At 45.9% G+C, this 26,232-nt stretch overlaps 1 protein-coding gene and 1 long non-coding RNA gene across 2 annotated transcripts in view; one reads left to right on the forward strand and one right to left on the reverse strand.

Moving 5' to 3' along the window:
- On the reverse strand, positions 1-25,173 carry ZNFX1 (zinc finger NFX1-type containing 1). Its single transcript, XM_082744782.1, has 14 exons — positions 24,748-25,173; positions 22,532-22,655; positions 17,876-19,684; positions 16,223-16,354; positions 14,351-14,499; positions 13,548-13,697; positions 12,386-12,500; positions 10,392-10,642; positions 8,552-8,691; positions 7,378-7,532; positions 6,882-7,027; positions 5,518-5,628; positions 5,032-5,127; positions 1-3,502 (listed from the first exon to the last, which is right to left on the reverse strand). Exons 2-14 carry the CDS (start codon positions 22,599-22,601, stop codon positions 1,061-1,063), a joined length of 5,766 nt encoding a protein of 1,921 aa, XP_082600908.1. The 5' UTR covers positions 22,602-22,655; positions 24,748-25,173; the 3' UTR covers positions 1-1,060.
- LOC309871625 overlaps positions 24,958-26,232 on the forward strand; it is a 3,294-nt gene continuing 2,019 nt past the window's right edge. The window contains exons 1-2 of the long non-coding RNA XR_014315382.1: positions 24,958-25,475; positions 25,787-26,008. This is a non-coding gene — a long non-coding RNA (uncharacterized lncRNA). The remainder of the gene's footprint in view (positions 25,476-25,786; positions 26,009-26,232) is intronic.

Consider the following 26,232-nt stretch of genomic DNA (forward strand, 5'->3'; position numbering starts at 1 on the left):
TTTTCTCAATCATCGTTTTTATTAATTGGCTTTATAGGCTAAAGTGCATAGTAAAGACAAAAAAGGATATGCATACATAGGAAAAGGACATTTTTCTCACCAACATTAGAAAGACCTGAGATGCCTAAGTGTCTGTTCTAGGAACAATGGACTGAGGGAAAATGTATGCAGGCAGCAGGCCTGGGGGCTGGCTTCTGGCATGGGTCTGGGGCCTGCAGAAGCTGCTGGCATGCTAACCCTGCCCAGGCAAAAGCTGTAATAGTGTTAGGACAAAGGGTCGCACTTTGGATAGCTGCTGCTGGTACCAAATAGAAGTTTCATTCCATTCAGGACCCTGGGGAACCAGCACTGTTACGGAATGTCTCCTGCAGACAAAGAAACCTCCACCATCCCAAAGTGCCAGTCACAAGAGAGGGTATAGGGGAATCACTCCTTAAGTTAGCCTGGGCCCACTGCATAAGCCCCAGCGCCTTTCCCACTCTCCGTGACTATGTAACTGGGTCAGGGTTAGTCACTGAAGTCTTTGTCTTATCACATGCCTCCGTCTCCGGGAGTGAGGGTGCCCGAGGAGGAGGGTGGGAAGGATTTTTGTGCTCCTTGAAAGGATAAGCAGTTCATAAACAACTCCTCTGGACCTCTGTTTATTAGGATTAAAGTTAGTCTACAAGTTAGGGCCTGGCAATTAGAATTGAGTCTGCTTCACTGAGTCCATACTTTGCCGCCGGAGCACTGCAGAAAAAACATCTAACTGAGTCAGGACCCAGAGATACCGGTAGGCAGCGCAAGGTGGAAGCCCCAAACGTGCTCCAGGGAGGCCTTCCACTAACTTGCAGGAGAAAAAGAGAAGAAATCTGTTAACTTCGCTCTCAGTTCTGGAGGTAAAGTGCTTATTCTAGCGCAGGGGAAATCTAGAAACAAAGGTGGGCAGCCCCTAAAAGTGGATCCTTAAATAGGTGCTAAGACTAAAGGACAATAATAAAAAACAAACTTCGGTTCCTTCATAAGGGAGCCGATCCCAGCCCGGAGGTGGCTAGGCACAAGGCAGCAGTGCGCCATCTTCCTACATCATCCTCTGGATCTCCTCAAAGTTCATCAGGTTGTTGGCCGTGTCCGACCAGGCTGCATGCTGGGCTCCGTCCATCTCAGAAGCAAGCTGATTGCTCCTTTCCAGGGTATGATTTATGCCCCCAATCACCTCCTTACAGTCAGGACACATGCCCCTCTGCATGGCTCCCCCACAATCGCTAATCACGTAGATGTGGCCATTGGGGCACTTGAACCAGTGGCCACGAGGAAAACCCATAGCACTGACTATCTGCACTCGTTCTTCCTCTGAGATGCCCAGGCCAGAGCAAGGAAGGATGTTTTTCAGAGCTTCCATCTTTTTCTGCACAAACTGTTCATCCTCTTGGGTGAACTTACATGTTTTCTCAAGGATCTTCCGGACACTGTAGACCTCTTCCGCTGTGCTACCTTTCATCTTCCCCTCTGCTATCTTGCAGCGGGACAGGAGGTTGACCAGGTATGTGAGCCTCTGGATTTCACTTTGGAGGTCATCCAGTTCCTGCCTGGTAAAGCTCAAACGCTTCTTGGCTAGCCACTTATGGACCTGTTCGAGTCGAATCCCCACTCTGTCCTGCTCTGAGACCTTTACCTTTTTCAGAGAATCCCACAGGCCAGCCAAGTGGTCATAGAAGCTGATGTAATTCTCGACAAGGCCCAGGTCCTTCACGGACAGATTTTTTTGGTCCAGCTTCTCCTTCAACATCACAAAATCTTCAGGAAGCAGCTGATGGAGGAGGCTCTTGCTTTCCAGTAGGGCCTTAAGTCGTTCCTGGCTGGTTGCAATTTCCCCTGCTGAGCCCTGAATCTTTTCCTTGACAATTTCAATCTCTTCCAGCCGCTGTTTGATGCTGGTTCCGTACCGCAGGTTTTTACGGATGGGCACCTGGCAGATAGGGCACACCTTCAGCCTGATGGCAACTTTGTCATCCTTCTGCTCATTCATATAGCGGTCCAGGGCTTGCACCTCAAAGATGTGGCTGCAGTCTTCTAGCTGCACAAAGCGGGCATCAGGCTCATCCTCAAAGCCAAAGAAGATCTGGGTGACCTCTTCCTGGTGGCACACCCGGCACTTCTTGGGGCATGGCTCCCCGCACAAACCAATGCAGGGGTGGCCACAAGCCAGCAGCTTAGTACAAGGCACGTAGCACGGGGGTCGGTTGCAGGGTTCAGAGCAGAGTTTGGTGCACTGGTAGTGCTGGCAGCGCCAGACACAGGGTTCCACGCAGGGGCTGCACAGTTCCCCACACTTCTTCTTGCACTGGCTGTGGACACAGCGGTTCTGGCAGGTCCGCTGGCAGGGTGGGCACTCGCCGATGCATGGCTCCTGGCACTTGTGTGAGCAGATGAGCAGGCGCTGGCAGGGCTGCTGACAGCGCTCATGAAAGCGCCCTTCGAAGCAGCTGTGGCAGGAGCCGGGACAAGGGTGCCCGCAGTCCAGGACGGTGCTGCACTTGGTGGTGCATTTGACCGGCAGGTCATACATGAGGTCCTGCACGTTACCACATTTCACCTGCTGGCTGTGCCCACACTTGAGTTTCACGGTGACCATTTCCGAACATAACCGCACACAGTCTTCACCACAGGGGTGGCTGCACCTGTGCCCGCATTTCAGAACCTTGGGGCAAGGCTCTTGACAGCAAAAATCTGACTCAGGCATGGAACAAGGAACCATCTGTTCATGGCCGCACCGAAGAATGATTTTGCGCACCTTCACCTGACAAGGCTGACACTCCTGGAAGCAAACCAGAGGGCACCGGTGCCCGTCCTGGCAGATGACCTTCTGGCATGGCTTCATACACTGGAACTCCTTGTGTGAGGAATCATAGGGGTGGCAGGCACGGGTGCAGACGTGTCCACAGCCCAGCCGGAACTCACAGGGTAGGCTGCAGCCTCCTTCAGGCACCTTTTGGAAATCAGAAGCTTTGGATACCAAGGTGTGGGTGTCGGGATGGTTCTGGCAGCACAGTCGGAGCGTGCGGCCGATCTGATTGTTCTCTCGAAGAGTGTGGATGATCTTGCTCCACAAGGGGACCTTGGCCAGCATCTGCATGTTTCCGATGCAGTACATCCCCTTCTTGGCACGGGACAAGGCCACGCAGATGCGGTTGGATATCTGGAGAAAACCCACCTTGCCTTCTTCGTTGCTCCGCACTAATGAGAGGAGGATGATGTCATTCTCTTCTCCTTGGTATTTGTCGACCACATGGACCTTGACCCCAGCAAATGTCTTGGCTGGCATGAGTTTGCGCAGGCAGAAGAGCTGCCCGGTATAGGTGGTGAGGATGGTGATCTGGGAGGGCAGGTACTCCTGGCACAGGAAGTACTTGCACAGTTCTACCACAAAGCGAGCCTCATGCTGGTTCTGGTGGCTTTTGCCTTCTTGGATTTCCTGTTCAGGAAAGTTGTGTTCCACGAAGAAAAGGTTGGAAGAGACCCCCTAGAAAGTACAATACGTGATATGTTAGGAGGCTCACTTGTGCAGTTTCCTCTATCTTCACATGTACTGGCCACTGACCCTATTCCAGGGAGAGACCGTGCAAGGCTTTCTGTATACTTTGTACCGCAACCTTTAATTTTGGAGTCAGTCAGCATATGCTTTTGGGACCATGTTAAGTAGGGAAATAGATAAAGAACTTGCCTATTTTAGTTTTCAATACATTTGTTTGATATAAATATTTAAAACATCCATCCATAATCCAACTATTATAGTCTGGGAAACAGGCAGCAGCTATGATGATGAAGATGTTGAGAGAGGAGCTAACTTACATCACTCCACTGGGCTGACTGCTTTATACACATCTCCCTCAAAACAACAATGAGATGAGGCAGCACCCGTTATTCTCACTCTACAGAAGACCCTGACATTTGGAAATGGTATTACTTGCTGAAAAGTTACAAAGCTACTAAGTGGCAGAGCTGGGATTCAATATCCACGTCTGTCTCAACTTCTGTATTATTTCTCCCCTAAATAACAAGCTTTTAGAAAGGTGCCTCTAGGGGAACCTGGGTGGCTCAATGGGTAGAGCCTCTGCCTTCGGCTCAGGTCATGATCTCAGGGTCCTGGGACCAAGCTCCGCATCAGGCTCTCTGCTTGGCAGGGAGCCTGCTTCCCCCTCTCTCTGCCTGCCTTTCTGCCTACTTGTGGTCTCTCTCTGTCAAATAAAATAAAATCAATAAAAAAATTTTAATAATTTATTTTTTTAATAAAAATATCTTTTAATGATCTACTTATTTTTTATTTATTTTTAAAGATTTTTATTTATTTATTTGACAGAGAGAGGTTACAAGTAGGCAGAGAGGCAGGCAGAGAGAGAGAGGAGGAAGCAGGCCCCCTGCTGAGCAGAGAGCCCGATGCAGGACTCGATCCCAGGACCCTGAGATCATGACCTTAGCCAAAGGCAGAGGCTTTAACCCACTGAGCCACCCAAGCGCCCCTAATAATTTATTTTTTTAAAGATTTTATTTATTTGACATATCTCAAGTAGGCAGAGAGGCAGGCAGAGAGAGAGGAGGAAGCAGGCTTCCTGCTGAGCAGAGAGCCCGATGCGGGACTTGATCCCAAGACCCTGGGATCACAACCTGAGCTGAAGGCAGAGGTTTTAACCCACTGAGCCACCCAGGCACCCTAAAAAATTTAAAACATTTTTTTAAAAAGGTGCCTCTAGGGGTACCTGGGTGGCTCAGTCAGTTAAGTGTCTGCCTTGGCTCAGGTCATAATCCCAGCTCCTGAGATCAAGTCCCGCATTAGGCTCTCTGCTCAGCAGAGAGCCTGGCTCTCCCTCTTCCTCTCCCCCTGCTCGTGCTCATGCTCTCACTCTCTCAAATAAGATCTTAAGAAGAAAAAGAAACAAAAACAAAACAAAAAGCTGACTCTAGTCCCTTCTGAAAACCCTTTTCCATATTCAGGAAATACAGCCCTCTAGGTTGTTGACAGCATCACATAAACATCAGGTAGAGCAGACTCACCTTTATCTTCTCATATTTGAGAACAGAGGGATGATTTTCCAGATCTTGGTAAATGTAAGGGGTCAAAAGCCGGGCAATTTCAGGGCGCATGCGGTGCTGAAACAAGAAAGTATGTCATTAGAAACGCGGCCAGAGAACAGTTTTCCAAAGACTAGGCTGCTGGTGGAAAATCTGGAGGTAACGTGAAAAGAATAGAAAAAAAGAGAACGCAATCAGCTCCTTTGTCCAACACAAACTCAACGCTGGGTGATCTCGTGGTATTTTGAAACAGAAAAGAAGTCTGACAGTCACCACATTACTAAACAAGTTTTACTTATTTATTTATTTATTTACTTACTTACTTATTTAATTTTTAAACCAGTTTTATTTTATTTATTTTTTAAACCAGTTTTATTTTTATGAGACCTTTCTTACTGACAGTTGGCAGGCTCCCAGGAGACTTCTCCTGGACATTTGGTAGATAATAATACAAGTCCAGCTTCTCACCTGGTAATTCAGACGGACAAAGGGAATGTTTACTTTCACCAGCCGTTCAAAGAGGGAAACCTCAAGGTTGAAATTCTTGGCTAGATCATACACATTGGCACTGGGGCGCAGCTGAGAAAAGAAACAAGTCTGAGAACTCTGTATTGACATATTTGATCCATCCATCTACCCACCGACCCACTCACCCATCAAAATGCTTTTTAAGGGGCAGATGGGTGGCTCAATTATTAAGTGTCTACCTTTGGCTTAGGTCACGATCCCAGGGTCCTGGGATTGGGCCCCCAAGTCGGGCTCCCTGCTCAGTGGGCAGCCTGCTTCTACCTCTCACAAACCCCTGCTTGTCTTCTCTCTCTGTCTCTCTGTCAAATAAATAAAATCTTAAAAAAAAAAAAAAAGTTTTTTAAGTGCCTTACATGTGCCAGGCACTGCTCTAAGTACTGACAAGCTACGGATAAAGAGCCACAAGGGCCAAAAAGGCAAGAAATAAGGGTGATGTGACAGAGTGCCCAGGGGTGGGAGTTCCTTTAAATAGGCCTCTCTGAAGAGTGACCTCTGAGTTGATGCCAGCATGGAGGAAGCTGTCTATCGTATGGAAAGCCAGCCATGAGAGGCAGTGGGAAGGAGGGCAGGAGTAGGAACACAGTGGGCAAATGAGATGGTGACAGGAGAAATCAGAGAAGCAGACTGAACCTGAGAATATTTGCTTCTGAAGGCCACTTTAAGAAACCTGCATTTTTTCTTTTTTTTTTTTTTTTAAAGATTTTATTTATTTATTTGACAGAGAGAGATCACAAGTAGGCAGAGAGGCAGGCAGAGAGAGAGAGAGGAGGAAGCAGGCTCCCTGCCGAGCAGAGAGCCCGATGTGGGACTCGATCCCAGGACCCTGAGATCATAACCTGAGCCGAAGGCAGCGGCTTAACCCACTGAGCCACCCAGGCACCCAGAAACCTGCTTTTTATATGAAGTCAATGGAAAAATCACTGGAGGGTCTTAAGGTATAGAGTGACATGATCTCATTAACTTTTTTTTTTTTTTTTTAATTCGCTGGCTCCTTTATAAAGAATGGATTAGAGGAAGACAAAAATGGAAGTAGGGGAATAAGGCGCATACTGTTTCAACAGTCCACTTAAAAGGTCATTGTAGATTATAAAAGTAGCAAAGGGAACAGATAAAATTAGTGACAGTACCTCTGAAATACACCCCAAATCTAAGAGCACTTGCTGTTAAATTGAATGGGGAAGGTGCGGGGAAGAATCCCACAAAGCTACAAAGCTCGAGGACTGGTGAAGCAGAGAGGCCAGTGTCTTCCATCTGAGCGCACCCCTCCATCCTCTCTCTCTACCTTCTAGGGGCTCCTGCCCTACCTGCTGGTGGTCCCCAATCAGAATGAGGTGCTGGCAAGCTTTGCTCAGCGTAGCAATGGTGTGGGCCTCAAGGACTTCGGCAGCCTCTTCCACAATGACGATCCGAGGCTCCACCTTCTGCAGAATCTGACGGTATTTGGCAGCACCTGGAGTCAAGAGAGAGGAGGCTCCCTGAGCTCGGGCACTGGACCCTGTGACAACTGAGCCCTCGCATCTACCCAGGGCTGTGCTGATCAAGAATGAGAGAACAAGGGCTGCCGGATGGTCTCCAGAGCATCACACCCATGGGGGTCACTGTTGGGGTTCCGAATGCAGGAGCCAAGTGGGAACATTTCATCATCAGTTTCCTAAACACAGCTTGCTTTAGGAGCTTCTTGTGGCCTTTTCCCTCTAACCTGCTACAGAAGCTCCTCTTTACCTGTCCTAAGTAGTCCGACAGGAGCCTGGTGCTAGGAGTGAATGGCTGGGTCAGGTCAAATCCCCCACGCCTTCTTACCTGTGGTCGTCATTCCTACAACCTGGGCATCTTTCAGGATGTGCAGGTCTTCCTGGAGCCTCAGCTCCGCCATCCTCTCTGCTGACGTGCGGTACTGGCGCTCATAGTTGAGGATCTTTCGGCGGGTGTCGGCCTGGTACATCTGTAGCCACAGCCTGGAGAATGTGAAGAAGCAGAGAGAGGAAGATGTGTGCTCTGAGAAGGTGGAGGAACCCCCTTCAGTGTGTATGAAGTGGAACCTAGACCGTTGAGGAGCTTCTAGACCACAGAGAGAGAGAGGAAGGAGAGACCCAGGTTTACAGAGTCCAACATGCCTGATAGAAAGATGTGCAGAGACATGTACATAGGTGACCAGGAGCTAAGGAGGGGAGCAGGATAAAGAACAGACGTTAACTACTGAGAAGAGAGTAAGGGACCTCAAAAAGCTTCCAAGAATTTCTCTCAAATTCTCCCTGCCCCGTCCTTGAGTCCCTTCCCCTAATTCTTCAGTCTTGGTTTACAAGTAAAACAGATTGTGTCACTAACTCACTAACTACTCTGCTGTAAAATGTTCTAACGGCTTTTCAATACACTTCGAAAAGTGGCTTCTGATAATCCAGGCTCCTCATCTTTGCCCCATGAGGCCCTGTGGTCAGGCCCCTGCCCACCTCCCTGACCTCAGTTTCCATTTCTCTGAGCCACAGCCATGCTGGCTGCTTTCTTTCCATTTCTCAAATGGCCATATTCCTTCCCAGGTCAATGCCTTATGCATATGGTCCCCATGACTTCATCTGCTCCCCATTCCCTGCTGGCCTTGCTAATGTCTACTAATCCCTCAGATCTTGCCTCCAATGTCACTTTCCTAGACACCTCAGACCAGCTCAGACCCCATGTTAATATTCTTAGTATTCCTTGCTCCTTTCTTTCTTATGTTCATGAACACTTGTAACTATTTGTGCAACTAATTTGTCTCCCTGGACAACTTTAAGCTCCATAAGGGTAGAGCTGAGTGTACGTTTTATCCCACGGCCGTGACCCTAGCACTCAGCTCAGTGGGGCATGCAACCAATCATCAGTTAACACTGTTGAAAGTCGTGGTGAAGCAATGGGGGGTTATGTTCCAGAACAGCAAAAGAACTCTTTGGGGAAATTACATGAGCTGGTTGGGGGAGGGTGTGGGGAGTGGGCATAATACCTATAGAGCTGCCATCGAGAATTCAGGTCCAGCTGCCAAACATCCTGGATCTCATTGGCCTCAGCCTCAGTCATGGTGTTCAGTTTGCGAAGTTCAACCTTCACTTTCTTCTTCATTTTCTTTTTCTGGCTGCGCTGGGTCTATGGACATCAATACCAGCCAGGGTTACCATCTGAGCAGAGGTGGGCCCAATTCTAAGACCAAGGTGGGGGCCAGAGCACATTAAAAAAGGAGGTGCCCCCTCGGAAAAACTTTGAATGTCTCACACTCTCCCAACTCCAGTGAAGAGTGGCTAAACGAGGGCTCTGGAGATAGTCTGCCTGGGTGCAAAGCCCCATCTACCTCTTACTACGTTGTGGGCCTCTGTGTACCTTAGCATCCCCTTCTATAAAATGAGAATAATAATGGTACATCTTCGCAGGGCTGCTAAACTGACTGAAGGAATAAATACACGGAAAGCACTTTGGAATGCTCCTGACAATAGGTACCACTGACTGTCTGTTGACCACATTCTATTTCTCATTCCTCAAACACTCGTCCTGAAAGTAGCAGACATGAATCTTTCTTGTCAAATGCCGTACAGGGCCTGCTAAGATGGTCTTTTTTTTTTTTTTTTTTTAAAGATTTTATTTATTTATTTGACAGAGAGAAATCACAAGTAGATGGAGAGGCAGGCAGAGAGAGAGAGAGGGAAGCAGGCTTCCTGCTGAGCAGAGAGCCCGATGCGGGACTCGATCCCAGGACCCTGAGATCATGACCTGAGCCGAAGGCAGAAGCTTAACCCACTGAGCCACCCAGGCGCCCCCTGCTAAGATGGTCTTAACACCATCAAAGTACCGTCAACAAGTAGGTGAAAGGCACCATTTAGTAGAAAGTGCTCTCCCCAGCTCTGTACTAAGACTGAGGCCATGAGTCTTTAGAAGGATTGGCATGAAAGATGGCGGTCACAGTGTTCCGTATCTCCCCCCACTTCAAAACCAAACAAATCAACTCCTCCTAAGGCCATGTGGCAGAGAGATGCCCAATCCATAATTCCATGTACTGGGATCAGACTTCATCCAGCATGTACAGTGATGCTGACCTGAACTAGAAGATCAGGTTCAAAGCTAGCAGACCAGTGAAAACTATATCCAAAGTTGCCTTTGAAGGTCCCTTAAATCATCAGTGGAGGTCAGAAAATGTCATTTTGAGTATCCAGTTCTCTACTGTCATAGCAAAGCATGGTAAATTCTGAGGATGAATTGGGTCCTACCAAAGGAAGTACCAGAGGAAAAGTCTAGGTGTTCACACACAATTCTGGCTTAAAGAGAAACATCAAATTCCAGGGTGACTGAAAGATGAGATTCCATCCAGCCTACACAGCTTGCTTCCTTCTGCTTTACTTGAATTCTCTGAAGTCTTAATGTGTTGTTCATAGGCTCATCTGTACTCGAGAAGATAATATCCACAAAAGCACCAAGCACTGAGATCCTGATCTGACTCACACATGAATTATTTCCCCCAAAGTTCAAGAGAAGCATTGGCTTCCTGTTTTTCTAAGTTGGAATTTCTTGACAAGGAACCTCTGAAACACCAGAATTTTTATACTCTTGGGAACTGGACCCCCCACCTTATACTATGGTTAGGCTGTAAAAGGGGGAAATTAAGTTAACTGTGAGGACAAGATGAATACACTGCTGTAACAGAAGTAGGTGAAAATGAGAGGCTGCAGTTCTAACCAGAACAGACATTCTCAGGCCTGTTTCAGAGGAGTTTAAGCCCCGCCCACCTGGCAGGAGTAACTGAACTCCCATTCCCCATTCTGTTAGGGATTCCAGAGGACACGAGCAAGTGAGTTTACCTCCCACTCTCCGGCAGCTTGCTCCTGCCCAGCTGTTGTTCCGGGGCCATAGTTGTCTAGCCTCATGGCCAGAAGTACTTTAGCCAACTCATGGACTGCCCCACTCTCTTCCTTCTTCCGCCGCCGGGGCCTCACCACCTCTTCCTCCTCGATCACCCGGTCTGCTTGAATTAGGTCAGCCTCCTCTGCAATCTCTATCAATGAACCCTCCTCTTCCCCTTCTTCTTCTTCCTCTTCCCCTTCTGCCTGGGCTAGGAGGAAAGCAGGCAGGACAGTGGTGAAACACTTGAAGCCAAAAAATAGCAGAAGGCACTAAGAAGAGCTCAGATGCATGAAGACATTCTCAAGGGGGTTAAGTGGTTACCTCTAGCTGGCGAAACTGGGAGAAATCAGGGAGGGAGACTTAGGTACTTTTTCATGGTATTTTTAAATACCATATAAATGTATCCCCCCCCTCTTTTTTAAGATTTTATTTACTTAAGAGTGAGAGAGAAGGAGAAGGAGCAGGGGGAGGGACAGAAGGAGAGGGAGAAGCAGATTCCCTATTGAGCAAGAAGCTAGACACGGGGCTTGATCCCAGGACTCTGGGATCATGATCTGAGCTGAAGGCAGAGGCTTAACTCACTAAGCCACCCAGGTACCCTGAAATGTATCCCTTTTTAACAAAGATTTTACTTATGTCAAATATACAAAAGAGGGGTATACAATGTAAATGGACAATTTAAAAGATAATAAAATTTGATAAAATGAGCATCCAGGTACCTCATACCCAATTTAAGAAGAAAAATCAGCCATTTCTTGAAGACTCCTGTGGGCCTGTCTAACCTGATTTTTACTGCTCCTATCTTGCCCCCTACCTTTCTTTTAAAATAACTTTACCACATTTATAATGTATACACACCTCTAAACAACATATCCTCTAGTTTTGGCTTTGTTTTCTCTTTTCTTTTCTTTTTTTTTTTTTTTTCACTTTTTTGAGCTCTATACCAAAGGAATAATATCGTATATATTTTCCTACAGCTTGCTCTTTCCATTCAGCCTGTTTCTGAGAGAGACTCATACATTGCCATATACACTGTGACTCATTCCTTTTCACTGTTGTACAGTATTTTATGATCTGAATGGATAGTACTTCATCCATCCATTGTATAAATGTTGATGAACATCTGAGTTCCTTCTATTTGAGTTTTTCTATTATTATGAAGTGGTTTCGACAATTAATATCCCCATTCGCAGTGCTCGCTTCGGCAGCACATATACTAGTATCCCCATTAGCAGAGTTCCTACTGCTCTATATTCTTGTCAGTGTGGGGTTAGAGCAAACTTAAATTTTTGCTAATCTGGTGTATAAGAGCATCTCATTGTGGTTTTAGTTCCTCTTATTTCTAATGAGCACTCTTTGTTTACTGACCGTCAGAATTTTCTATTTTGTAAAAACAAAATCTTGCCATTTCCAACGATGTGGATGGAACTAGAGGGTATTATGCTAAACAAAATAAGTCAATCAGAGAAAGACAATTATCCTATGATCTCTCTGATATGAGGAATTTGAGAGGCAGGTTGGGGGGTCATGGAAAAAAGGGAGGGAAAAAAATGAAACAAGATGGGTTCAGGAAGGAGATAAACCGTAAGAGACTCTCAGGAAACAAACTGAGGGTTGCTGGGGGGTAGGGGGGAGGGATAGGGTGGCTGGATGATGGACATTGGGGATGGTATGTGCTAAGGTGAGTGCTGTGAACTGTGTAAGACTGATGATTCTCAGACCTGTACCCCTGAAGCAAATACATTATATGTTAATTTTAAAAAATATTAAAAAAAAAAGTCCTATTTTGTGATGTGCGAGTAAAATATGCTTTATCTATTTTCCTATCAAGCTATTACTTGCCCCTCTCTGACTGATTATAGCTCTTTATACATCCTAGGTATTACTTTTGAGTTTTAACTTTACCATATTGCACCTTGAGATGTGGTTTGAGGTAGATGCGCACCCTTACCTGTATTTTCAGGTCCTGCTGGAGCAACATTTTGGGTGAAGGAACCGACGCCCAGGCCCAGCCACTCCAGCATCATGGATTGCTTCCAGCCCCGGAAGCAAACCCACTCGCTATCCTAAGGAAGGAATAATCATCAGTCACGAGAATTCTATGACAGAGTAAAGGAAAGGTTTCTGTGAAGTAGCAAAAGGAGTTCCCTTAAAATTTAGAGGCTATAGCTCGGAAACCCTTGGACAACTGGATCATTAAACATGTCTTGCCTAAAATTTAAAAATAAAAATTTCCTCTCCAGATAAAATCAGGACCTATGGCAATGAGCCTGCATTCGAAAAAGGCAACAAATTGCTGGAAGTGGGCTGCCACCACTTCTTTTCCAGTCTGCCAAGCCCTCTCTTCCCAGTGTCTCAGATCTAGCCTGCTTTAGTCATTTATGGATCCTGACTGACCCCTTCAGGCTTCTGGGTTTGTAACCCTAGAAGTCACCAACTCTTTTGATAAGAGAGTTACCATTTCACTGGGTTCCTGACCAGCCAATTTACAGAAATCACGTCAGTTAGTTCTTAGAATATCCCTTGAATGCAGGTGTTATTATTACCCATTTAACTGCTGAGAGAGCTGAGGGTCACACTGACCAAGGCACACAGTCAATTTGTATGACTTAGGTCTGCTGACTTCAAGGTTCTCTAGATGTGCTATGTTGCCTTGTTATGATTTTGTTTTACTTACCAATCACTTAGAGCACACTAATTATGTTAAGTGGTTTACAAATATTAACTTGGCTTATCCAAATAACGTTCCCGTAAGAATTACATTGATCTCTAAGAAACCGCCATTTTTGCAAGTCAAATTTACAAATATTAGCAATTTCGTATGGCTCAACTTAATGTTATCATCATCCCCACTCTATAAAAGAGGAAACAGGCACAGAAAAATTAAGTAACCTGCCTAGAGCAAAATAAGAATTCATACCCAACAAACCGGCTCTCAAGTCTTGCTCCTGACTACTATACTCAGTCACCTCTCCTCAGGAAAAAGTACTTCTCACATTATGGCACCATCAGATCATCAAAACAGCTAAAGCTCTGGATGGCTGCTTCTGCTGGAGACTTGCTCCAAGTCCTGAGGCAAGAGAGATGCTTAGAACCCACAGGATGACCCCTACCTGTGCTGGTCCATTCATCAGGCTTTTCCAATGCTGGGGAGAGATGTATTTCTCCAGGTGCTGTTCCCGTAATACACCGCGCATGGTGCACTCCAGGGTCTGGGCCCCTTCATGCAGCTCTTGCTCTGACTCTTTCATTTGTGTCACAATCTGCCAAGAACAGGGAGAAAGAAATGAGGAAGGAGTACCATCATCTCCTGAACTCAGTTCCTATAGTGAGAGAAAACAAAGCTAAGACAAGGACAGCAAGAAGAGAGAATAAATAAATAGACCAGTCAACAAAAAAACTCCCAACAACATTATTGTTGTCTCAAAACCAAAGGATTACAATCTAAAATGTCTAAAAGACTCTTAACAATCAGTAAGAAAAGGAAATAACTAATACAACAGAGAAACAGGCCAAGGATACTGTTGTAGACACTTCTTTTTCTTGGTAATAGGAACTGAGAGGTTTTTTAAAATTTTTTTGGGGGGTTACTGAGAGTTTTGTTGGGCTACACTGCTGTCCAGCTAGAAGATGGGCTGTAAGCAAGGGCAGCTGGTGGTTCAGGAAAGTGACCTTAAAAGGTCCTGGCAGGGGCTGTTGCGGGGGTTGGGGGGGGTTTCTGTCCTTTTTCCCCCTTGACTATGAGGGCAAAGGTGACACCACAGGCCCAGCAGGGTGGACTGTTGGAAGGAACCTTTGCCCTTCACCGCTCTGCGGAGTGCCTGCCTATCATCTCTGGACTGCGTACCCGGGCAGACACTGCTCTCAAGCACATTTCCACCTTGAACTATTTCAGATAGCCCAAGCCAGAACTCACACTCATGTAGGCCCTCCGGAGGTGCATGGGGAGGCTACGGCGGAACTCCCGCTTATTCCTCAGCTCCCTCAGCGTGAACTGCTTCAGGATTTCACTGTTGCTCCTTCCACCTACCCGTACGATACTGGTCTTCTGACACTTGTAGATGCCTGTGGGGCAAGGCAGAACACAGCAGAGGTGAGACAAGCTATGCTGGATTCTCTCAGGAGAGACCTCTGTGTGTTTGGGATGTTGTCGCAGCTGCTCCCTTAGGGAACAAACTGGAGCCTACAGGACTCTACCCCAGAGATGAAATGACCTGCAGAGCAGTAGGTGGTGCTTAAGAACACAGGGTTTAGAATCAGACAACTGGGGACCCAAAGTTTGATTTCACCACCGTGGCTATATAAACTAGGGCAAGTTTCTTGAGCTCCAGTCCTTCATCTGTGACTTGAAGACAAGAAATACTTTCCTTACAGGGTATGGTCTGGACAAATGAGAGCGCAGCTGTATAGCTCCCGCGCAGGTCCTGGCACAAGGTAAGCACTTAGCAAATATTCTCTATTATTCACTCTACAGGCTGTCGCTGATCGGTCACCATGTGCCAGGCATGTGCTAGGTTCTCAAGATACAGCAGGTAAAAACACAGACTCAGTTCTTAATTTGTTCTCATGTCTCACAGTCTGGCAGAGAAGATTACACATTACACAGTTTATCATAATAGCAGTAAGTACAGTAAAGACTATAAGCCCACGATGCTATAAGTATCTAACAGAGTACCTTACCTAGTTCAGGAGGGGCAGTGATCTAATTCTTGAGGATCTAATATTTAAACAGATCCCAAGAATAAAGAAGATTTACTCTAGGTTAAAGGAAGATATAGGTTGGAAAATATTATAAGCAAAATGAAAAACATGTACTTATTCATTAATGCAATTAGTATTTTTTTGAGTACCGAGTATGTGCCAGAATCTGTGAATATATCAAGAAACGGGAACAATCTCGGTGTTTAAAGCCCAGGGTAAAAACATATACAATAAATTGTTACATACATAATAAGTTTCTGAAGAAAAAATACAAAAGGAGACTTAACCTTGTCTGGGGGCCACTGGGAAAGTCTACCTAGAGAGATATTTAAGGTGACACCTGAAGAATGAGTTGGAGCCAACCAAGCTAGATGAGGTCACTATGGCGAGAGAGGAAAAGAGAAGAAGTGAGGGGGGAGCAGCCTGGTCCAAGGGAGAAGCGGGAGGAATTGAAGACAATCGGTGCTGCCAGACTTAGGGAGAACAAGGGAAGAGGTAGGAGATAATGTTCAGAGTTAGTCTACAGCAGACCACACACAGCACTGCAGGTCATGGAAAGACTAACGACTTATTTCAAAGACAATAAAAAGCTACTCGGGGGGCACCTGGGTGGCTCAGTGGGTTAAGCCACTGCCTTCGGCTCAGGTCATGATCTCAGGGTCCTGGGATCGAGTCCCGCATCGGGCTCTCTGCTCAGCAGGGAGCCTGCTTCCTCCTCTCTCTCTCTGCCTGCTTCTCTGCCTACTTGTGATGTCTCTCTGTCAAATAAATTTAAAAAAAAAAAAAAAAATCTTAAAAAAAAAAAAAAAAGCTACTTGGGGCGCCTGGGTGGCTCAGCGGTTAAGCCGCTGCCTTTGGCTCAGGTCATGATCTCGGGGTCCTGGGATCGAGTCCCACATCGGGCTCTCTGCTCGGCAGGGAGCCTGCTTCCTCCTCTCTCTCTCTCTCTGCCTGCCTCTCTGCCTACTTGTGATTTCTCTCTGTCAAATAAATAAATAAAATCTTTAAAAAATAAAAAAAAGCTACTGAAGTTGCCAACAGTTCAATTATAAATATCTTGATAGAGGACAATTTTGCCTAGACTTACCTTCCAGAAACTGGTCCAAAGCATGATTAGTATAACACACAACTAAGATGGGGAATTTCTGGACACTAATTTGCCAGACAGGCTCATTGGTTAGAAGCGCCTGAACAATTTTTAGGCCCACGTAGGTTTTGCCTAAAAAAACAAGGAAAAAGGAGAGTTAAAAAAAAAATTAAAAGACTTCCTAGAAGGAACAGTTATTTACAGCAAATCATTATTTTAAAAAATTTGAAGTCCTACAGTGAGATGGTTTAAGATCCAAGGAGCACAAATGGGTGTATTACAAAAGGCTCCCACACTCTTCTGCCCCCAGCTACCCCTTGGAAGCAGCCAATATTACCAGTTTCTCGTGTCACTTTCTAGAATTAGTCATTCTATGGAAATGCAAACAAATAAGAATATAGTCTTTCTCTAGCCTTCCCTTTTTTTTTTTTTTAAATGGAAACAGTTGCAGACTATTTTCACAACTTCACATCTGGCTTTTTTCACTTAATGTACCTTGGAGATGGTTCTCTATCAGCACATAAAAAGAATCCCCCTCCCCTCTCTCTTTTTTCACAGCTCTAAGATATTTTTTCACAACTGTAAGGTATTTTTTTAGCCAGTACCCTCATGCAACAAATTATTTAGAAATGCTTTCTATATATCACAATAGACTTGCCTTTGTGATAGGAGGAGAAAACTCACAGAAATCAACATTGAAGTTAGAGTTATGGACTCATTAGTAAATGGCCAATATAATTAAGTCTATAAACAGATAAATTCTTATTCTCTGTCAGGCTGAGAAGGTAGCTACTGTCTTCAAAAAACTCAGAGTAAGTGAGGATGCAATATAAGATAACCAAAGACTTCAGTAGAGCAGGATAAATAACAATTTCTTCCTTCCGTTTTTCCTTCAAATAGTTAAGTACTGACTACCTAATATGTATCAGGCACTGGGATAGGTGCAAGAAATAAATAGTGAGCAAAAATCACCACAGTTCTTGGGATGCCTGGGTGGCTCAGTCAGTTAAGTGTCTGCTTTTGTAAGGCTCAGGTCATGATCCCAGTGTTCTGGGACTGAGGCCTACATCAGGCTCCCTGCTCAGTGGGGAGCCTGCTTCTCCCTCTCCCCCTGCTATTCTCCCGGCTTGTGCTCTCTTTCTCTGTCAAATAAATAAATAAAATCTTAAAAAAAAAAAAAGTAACATAAACTCAGGGGCACCTTGATGGCTCAGTAAATTGGGCATCTGACTCGGTTCTGGCTTGAGTTCTGATCTCAGGGTTGTGGGACTGAGCCCTGAGTTGGGCTCTGTGCTTGGGGTGGAGTCTGCTTGTCCCTCTCCCTCTGCTTCTCCCACTGCTTGTTCTCTCTCTCTAAAATAAATACGCTTTATTAAAAATTAAAAAATATCAAATAAAAATTAATATAGCCTTTGATGAAGCAAAGGTCATGCATCTTCCTAAGTCTGACCCCATGGTGTCTTCTCTAACCTTGTGATATTGATTACTATGCATACTAATGGATGCCCACTGGAAGGTCGCCATGAACTTCATAGGTAAGTCTAATGTCCATTTTAGGAGAATGTCTCTAATCAAGATACTCTAGAAACCTACAGTCAAGCTTTTCTTGCCTATCTCATAGGGCAGATGTCATATGCTCTGAAAAACTCCTACCTGTTCCAGGAGGTCCTTGAATGATAGCCAATTCCCTCGTGAGAGCAAATTGCAAGGCTTCCATTTGGGAGTCATCCAGCTTCAAGGCTTCTTTTGAGGGCCACTGACTGGGGTCTAAGACGTTCACTCGGTGATGTCTCAAGCCCTCAGCATTTCTCAGAGATTCTCCAGTGGCCGAGGGGTTCTTTATTAGGGGAGTGAAATCATATCTGCCCCCCATTAGCAAGTACCGTGGCTCCTTCACATAAGAGTCACACTCCACAATGTTCCTCTGGAAGGGAACGTCTTCCTCCTGGACCTCCTGGAGTCCTTCCAGGACATGCCTATAGGCCTCAAAGTACGCAGTTGTCTCCACCATGAGGAAAGAGTCCGAGGGCTGGACCTCTGCTAGCAACTGTTGGCTCTGCTCATTGAAGGACAGCTGGACAATTCCTCGGCAGAGATCTTCCTGCTCCCGGTTAGACACAGTGGCAAAAAGAAATGTTTCAAAGTTGTCCTTGGACATGCACACCAAAGATCCATAGAGCAATCGCTTGGAATTCTGCCAGCGGACAAACTTGAGCGGTTTTGTGTCAAACTGCACCTTATAGACAATGCCTGACGATGAGCACACGGGGGTGATAATCCTGGTATCAAAGTAGATTCGGATGTCATCAAACTTTCTCTTCCTCAGGCCTTGGTCTTCAAAGCTTTGGAGAAGTTCCAAAATGCCTTCTCGTAGGGGTCTAACAAAATCTTCTCTTAAGAGTCGGAAGTGGGTATCCAGATAGATAGCAGTACTGTCGTACTTTCCAGTAATGATGTTGGGACGCAGGAATGGCCTCTCATCCAAGTGCACTTCATTGTAAGTAGGGTAAATGGGCATGGTCCTGTAGCTCTCAACATGGTCTTCTGCCTCAGGCTGCACCAACGTGTAGGTGTCCACTCGTAAAGTGCCCTCTCGCCTCTTTTCCTGCAGATGTTCAATGATGGTCTGCACCTTTTCCAGGTTCTTCTCTGTCTCCTCTTCTATGTCAACCCCAGAGGCTCTCAAAGCATTCAGAGAAGCTGGCAGGAGGGAAATGAGCATGGACGTTTCCTGCACAGAGCTGGCAGGGAAGACACTTACAAGATCCTGGAGGAGGGAGATGATGTTGCTTATGTGTTCTGGATACTGGTTTCGAATATCAGGGATGGGTTCCGTGATCATCCCTACCACATAATTTGGCAGGCAGACTTTGAGGAATTTGGAGTTCTTCAATATGCCCAGGACATGGAGAACGCTCTGGCGGTCCATTTTAGAACTGCAAGCCTTCCGAAGAACCTGGCAGATGAGCTCAAGGAAATCGGATTTCATAACAGAATGAGACAGGAGCTCTTTCAGCCCTACACTTGTGGCAAGAGTGATGACCACTTCAGAAGGGTCTTTCTGCAGAAGATTTTCTAGGAACTTGTAGCCGAGCTTCTTCACCTGCTGTGGCTGTTCTGAAGGCTTTTGGTGGGGGGTCCGCCACTGTTGGAAGTTTTCGTCAGACCATGGTGGTCTGTGATTCCTTCCCTCCTGGTTGCCATTTCTCCGCCTAGCATCATTTTCCTGACCACGTCTTTGGCCTCGAGGTTCATCACTGGTGTGCCCCTCATGGTTTCTCCTTCCCTGGTGTGGGTTCCTGCCCATAGCCCCAAACCTTTCTTCTCTTTGCCGTACAGGAACAGCATGGTTGGTGGCCCTAGGCTGCCTTCCCGGCTGGTTGGCTCCTCCTCTGAGAGCATTGGCTGGTGGGTTATTAGCCTGATTTCTAGCTCTTGGTGGTAATTCTCCATCCACAGGCCCTAAAGACAATGAGAATATTGGGTAAGCACAAAAATGAAAGTGCAAGGAAATCTAATAGGACAATAATGGAAGACTCTCATTTTCGAAAATAACTAAGGAACTTAGATTTTCTTTGCAGAGAAAGTTTCCTATGAAGTCATGTAATAAGTGTAAAATAGCTTACTATGGTTGCTATATATATCATGAAAACATTGTTTTTTAAAAAGGTGCAAAAGGGAAAAAGAATAAACATTGGTTGGGGCACCTGGCTGGCTTAGTTGGAAAAGCATACAACTCTTGATCTTGGGGTCCTGAGTTCAAGCCTCATGCTGGACGTAGAGATTATTTAAATAAATAAAACTTACAAACATGTAGCCTAATACATGCTAAAGAACAAATACTTGCAGTATCTCATCTAGTCCTCACAAGCTATGATTATTTTAGAGGGTCAAAAAGATTAGCTCATTGCTTCTAGTTTTTTGCAATACCAAATGACTGCCAAAGCCTGCGTTCCAAAGCCAAACAGATCTGGTCCAAATCTTGTCCTCGATACTTCCTCACTATATAACCTTGGCCAAGTGGCATAATTTTTCTAAGCCTAAGTATCTATGTGGGTATAAAGATTAAATATTTATAAGATGCTTAGTAGAGTACCTAACACACAAAAAGTTCTCATTAATGTTATTACTAGCATTTATTGGGAATGCTATATTTTCTATTGGGAATACCCTCCTAACTTCTAGAGTCACTGGTTATACCACTAAACAATTATGTCACAGGCGACAGAGGCATCGAGTGGGATAAAAGGACAAGAGAAATGCTTCTTGAAATTTGTCCAGCATCAGACAGCAAAGTGGATGATGGGGCTTCCTTTAGCAAAATGTTTTGAGTTATGTTGGAAAGGAAACTGAAAAACGAAACTGAACTTCTGTTTTAGGAAACTCAAAAATGAAACTTAAGTTTTTCCTCCCTTTTGAAGCACAAGTTCATCCACATAGCATTATCTACTACGAATCCCAGACAAGAAGTTGTTGGGGGAGGGAGGAGATACACCCAATCCACACATGAAAGTTAACCACACCCTGTGGATGAAGCTGAACTTGTTTTCCTTAATCTGCCACTTATTTCTTAAGTAACTTGGCCAACGTACCCAAGCCCAGGTTTTTTTCGCTTCCCTTTCCTATAAAATTGATGGAGCTGACCCAACTTAAGAGAATTACTTGGAAATTTTAATTTTTATTTATTTTTTAGAAAATATTTTATTTATTCAGTTGACAGAAAGAGACATCTAGAGAGGGAACACAAGCAGGGGGAGTGGGGAGTGGGAAAGGGAGAACCAAGCTTCCTGCTGATCAGGGAGCCCGATGTGGGGCTCGTTTCCCAGGACCTTGAGGTCATGACCTGAGCTAGAGGCAGACGCTTAACGACTGAGCCACCCAGGCGCCCCATACTTGGAGATTTTAAAAACAAAATAAGATTGTATACAATGATATGAAGGTAAAAATGTTACGAATGCACATCACAGTCAAGATGATCATACCATCTCATATGACATCAGATGCTAAATCCATTTTTGTACACTTTTTGTTTTGCACTTTCTAGAGAAAAGTTTATTGTGACAACACAAAGGAACATTTGATAAAATATAAATACTGTATTACTGAAACCTAAATTCTGTAAGTGTTACTTTCTTACTTACTTTTCAAAGTCAAAGTATCAGAAGAAAGTCCTCCTTCTAATATTTTGATCTGAAAGACTTGATGTTTTAAAGAATGAAAATTGTGCTGTTTCTCATTTGTTCAACATTCATGCAGCTAATAAAATAAAATTCAACAGTTCTTTCTCATTTGTTTCACACCTAAACTCAGGTGACATACTGCAAATTTAGGGAAAAGCAAGAATCCATTTGGTTTTGTTTTAGAAAGTTCTAAGGGAACAATCATCATAGCAGTAGTGATGCTTTCAGAACTAACCGCTTTGGTGACTAAGGTTCTAGACACATGCTATCACATACATATCCACTAACACGTATGGATGTTAAGAATCTTACATGTGGCTGGTCTGATTAAAATGTGTAAAGCAACATGTAGCACCTGGGTGGCTCAGTGGCTTAAGCCTCTGCTTTCGGCTCAGGTCATGATCTCAGGGTCCTGGGATTAAGCCCCGAATCGAATCGGGCTCTCTGCTCAGCAAGGAGCCTGCTTCCCTCTCTTTCTCTGCCTGCTGCTCTGCCTACTTGTGATCTCTCTGCCAAATAAACAAACTCTTAAAAAAAAAAAAAAATGTGTAAAACAACATATGTAACTTTGAAGACCTGATACCAAAAATAGGGTAAAAATCTCTTTATACTGATACCACCTTAAGATGATACTATTTAAGTATTTGGGGGAATAGGTAAAAATCTGAAATTAATAAAGTTCTATGATAATAAAATACATGTATTCAATTATTACAATAAAATGATGTTATTTGGATATACTCATTTAAATAGGTATTAAATTTTATTAAATTAGTGTTAAATTTCAAAAACGTATTTCATCTGTTTCTTTTTGCTTTTTTTAATGATGCTACTAGAAAATTAAAAATTACATTTTTGGCTTGATTATGTTTCTTTTCTATTGGGTGGCATTGCTCTAAATCAGCAATATTTCCAATTCAGACACCTTACACTACCTTTGTTAAAGTGAACTGTACCCATTCATCAGCTCTCTTAGGGAAAGGAGAAGGCTATTTATTTTTTTGAATCATTCATGCTATGGCTAAGGAATAAGCCATTCTTTACTGGAGAGATGCTGTCAGTCTCAGGTGCGCCTACTCATTCATACAGAACTCAATTTCCTTCCCATTAGGTAGAAAATCTTGCTCACCTCTGTGATTAGTATAGGGATTCCTGGGATTCCTTGGCCTGGCCTCCAAGCAAGGTCTTCTGTCCTCCATGCCTGAATTACATGAATTCCTTCACGTTCCCGTTACTTTCAGTTATCTGGAAATCTGCACAGATTGAGAGAGATCAGAGCCCTTGAAATACAGTATCTGGCAGAAAAAAACCCAAATAGCATCAAGCCAGTCCTTCTGCCTCTACATCTTAATGATCTATTAACCAAGAGTTAAAAACGGATTTAATAAAAAATAAAAAATTATATTAAAAAATAATAATAAAAAAAATAAAAACGGATTTAATCATGGGTGTGAGTGTTCAACTCTGTGAATGCCCAAATATGATATAAAATGTTAAATTCACAATTTACATGATTTCAAATTCCCCTTTCCCTTTATCTCTGCACTTCACTGGGGGCAGGAGTTCACCAATTCCCATTTAAAACTACTGTTTGGTTTATGCCTTTAGCCAAGTACTTAACCAGTTGCTAGGTTTCATTTTCCTCTCCCATACAGCAGACAAATATTGTTTCCAGGACAGAAAGTAGTATGTTTTTGTTAATCCAAAAACCATGTATTCACCACCCCACCCAGCATTTATATTACACAGTACTTTGTAGCTTACCGCATTCTATAGTTTGTAAATAATTAGTGAGCCGTTATCCCTTATCCTATTCTTTGGAATGCAGCCAAACTGATTAAGCCCTCTATTCTACTGAATCAAGAGAAGGAAATCACATGTTTCAATAACCAGAGGCTTAGCCTCTACAGGACGCTGTTTCCCCCAGACCAGCGAGAAATCTTTAGTTCTTTCCCTCTCCTCTCTCTTCTACCTTAAAGGTTTTTGACAGTGATCCTCTAAGAGGACGAGGAAGCCCCTTTAAGGGAACTTCTCAGTGCAACTCACACACATCACATGAGCTGGGGCTAGGGAAAGAGTGGGTGACTCAGAGTCCTCAGCAAAAGGGATTTTTGAGACTGTCCCTCTCACTGAGTTTTAAAATATTCATAGTTGGAAACTCTGAATAGATTTGGCAATATATGAGGAATAGCTTTTATCCCCATCAGAAAAGGAGTCCGTTTCCTTCCTGCTGGGAATACTGTGGGTGAATCTCTTGCCCCATCACATCAAACCTAGCTAGCTCTCAAGCGCAGATTCAGTATCTCGGTTCTTCTCCTGCACCACCCCCCCACCGCCGCCCTTAATTTAAAAAAAAAAAAAAATTCTGAGGAGAAAATGCCTTCTTTCTCTTGCTGAAAAACACTGAAACAGAAACTCAGAAATTTTCTGGGGTAAAAGAAAGGGGGAAAAAAAAAAAACAAAAAAGAAAGCAAAGGGAGGAGCAAAGAGAACAGGAAATGCCATGAAATAAAGCAGACTAAAGAGGGTTTCTTTGGGAGTGAAAGCCTAAAAGGGCAGGAAGAAGAAAATCAGTGATGGTCAAGCTGGTAGACAGGTCAAATCAGAGCAGAATGGTAATTACCAAGGGGGGGGGTGTGTGTGGAAGAGACTGAGATGACAGGCCAGGGGTCCGTATGGGGGGTGTGTGTTTCTGCAGGGTCCCAAGAAGGTACTAGAAAGAAGGATGGAGGAATCACGGGCACTCAGGAGCCCAGGGGGTCCTGATGGACGTATTAGGGGGTCGAGAAGGAGTCAGGGTCGTGCGGTGGCACGAAAAAGGTGCGATGGCTAGGCTGGGCCGGGAATGGCAGAGGAGAGAGGGGGGCCTCCAGAAGAAGAGGGTCGGGCTGAGCTCAGCTAGTGGGGGTCCTGAAAGTAGGGATGGGGAACGCAGGTGCTGAGGGTTAAAGCTGGGGGTGAAGGAGGCGATGGCAGGTAAAGACCGAGGAAGATGAAGGGGGCGGCTGGGGCAGAAAAGTGAGGGCAGAGATGGGGGTAGAGGACAGAACTAACTGAGGGGTCGGAGGCAGAGGTGGCGATGGGGGGGGGGTCTGCCAAGAGGATAACGCGGCTGTGAGGGGGGCACCCGGGACTCTGGGGTGGATGATGGGGAGACTGGGCACCGAGGGGGTGGCGGGGTACTGAGGAGGCGGCAGGGATGCTGAGGCGGGTATGGGGCGCGGGGGACTGAAGAGGGCGCCGGGGAGAAGCGGCGGCAGAGGCAGTGGTGGGCCGCGCAGGCGCCGGGGGTCGCGGCTGGCAGAAGCAGGTGCGGGGCCGGGGCGCGGGTCGGGGGTCACTCACTCGGCTCCGGCACGTCTTCTCGCAGCCGCCTCCGCCGCTGCGAATGAGGCTCGGGTTCGGGCCCAGGAAGGTCCGCGGCCCCACCCGGCGCAGCGCACTTTCGGTTTCCTTTCCCCGCAGACACTGGGCGGGGCGAGGGGCCGGGCGGGCGGCCGGGAGGCGGAGAAGGAGGGAGGTGGGGGAGAAAGAGGGGACCTCGGGGCTGCGAGCGAGGGGGCCGGGCCCTGTGGCACTGCCCGCGCGACTGACGGGCCGGCTGGCGTCACCTAGCTCCCCGGGGCGGCGGGACCGGCGGGCTCGGGCGGATGGGGCTGAGGGGAGGGGATTGTGGGGGGAGGGTTAACAGTGCCCAAGGCCGTCGCAGGCCTCAGCCCGCCCCGGAGGAGGGGGAACCCGGCATGCGACTTAGTGCGTGCGAAGCGCGACATGGCGGCGAGGCCGACGAGCCCCGGTGGCCCCGAGTGTACGGCGAAGGGGGAGGGGCTAGAGAGGCCTTGACAACCATTAGATCGCCTGGGGCCGGACGGCTCGGAAACTACATTTCCCAGAGGGCCCCGCGTGCCGTGGGACGGAAGGGGAAGCGCCTCGAGTGCAGTGCGCAGGCGCGAGAGCTTCCCCTGGTTATATAAGAGAAGTCGGGGCCTCCTCTCTTTCTTTTGCGTCTTCGGCTCCTTCCGTTCGTCAGCTGTGGTGGTGTGCCCGGCAACCCGCGTTTGCTGCTGTATGTGGTGAGTGGAGATACTGCTGTTCTCCTTTCAAGATCTCTGTTCCTCCTTTTCCCTCTGACTCCCTCTGCTCTGACCCTAAATAGGCGTCGGGGAAACCAATTAAAATTGGAAAAATCCGCGCCTCCGTGCGGACCTGGTCCTTGGCCGGTGTAAATGATGATTTCGCTTTTTTCCCCATCAGATCGACAATGCTGATGTCTTTGAACATTTGCCAGTTAGTTCTGATCACACCGGCCTCCGGAGGCCCCGCCATGTTCCGATCCCAACCGTGAGAAGATGGCGATGGATACCCTTTCTTTGTTGGTTCGCAGGTCGGCGCCATCCGAGGGTACAGAATGGATCCCAGAGGAGGGGGTCGCTGCTGGGTCTTCAAGAGAGCCCCCCGTAGAGCTCTACAGCCTTTTGTCTCCTGATCTCCGGCGTAAGCATTTGGATCCTGGCCTGTCGTAGGAAACGCGTGGTCTGGGAGCTTCTTCGTGTGCTGGGCAAACTGGAGGGAAAAAATGCAGATTCGGCCGTAGCTAATTTTACTTGTAAGTAAGGTGCGCAGGACGCTTCATTTTATCACGGTTCTAACATATCTTTTAGACTTCGGTGAAAACAGATTTAGGAAAACGAATTCCCCAGGGTGGGAAAATCTCTTTAAAGTGAATAGATAATTAATTCTTTAAATGTCTCTTGAGTGCTCCCGAAAGCACATTTTTGGATCCCGTTTCTTCCTATGTGAGGTCTTTTTTTTTTTTTTTTTTAATAAAAC

Source organism: Mustela nivalis, assembly GCF_964662115.1.
Source record: "Mustela nivalis genome assembly, chromosome: 8".
Classification (NCBI taxonomy): domain Eukaryota; kingdom Metazoa; phylum Chordata; class Mammalia; order Carnivora; family Mustelidae; genus Mustela; species Mustela nivalis.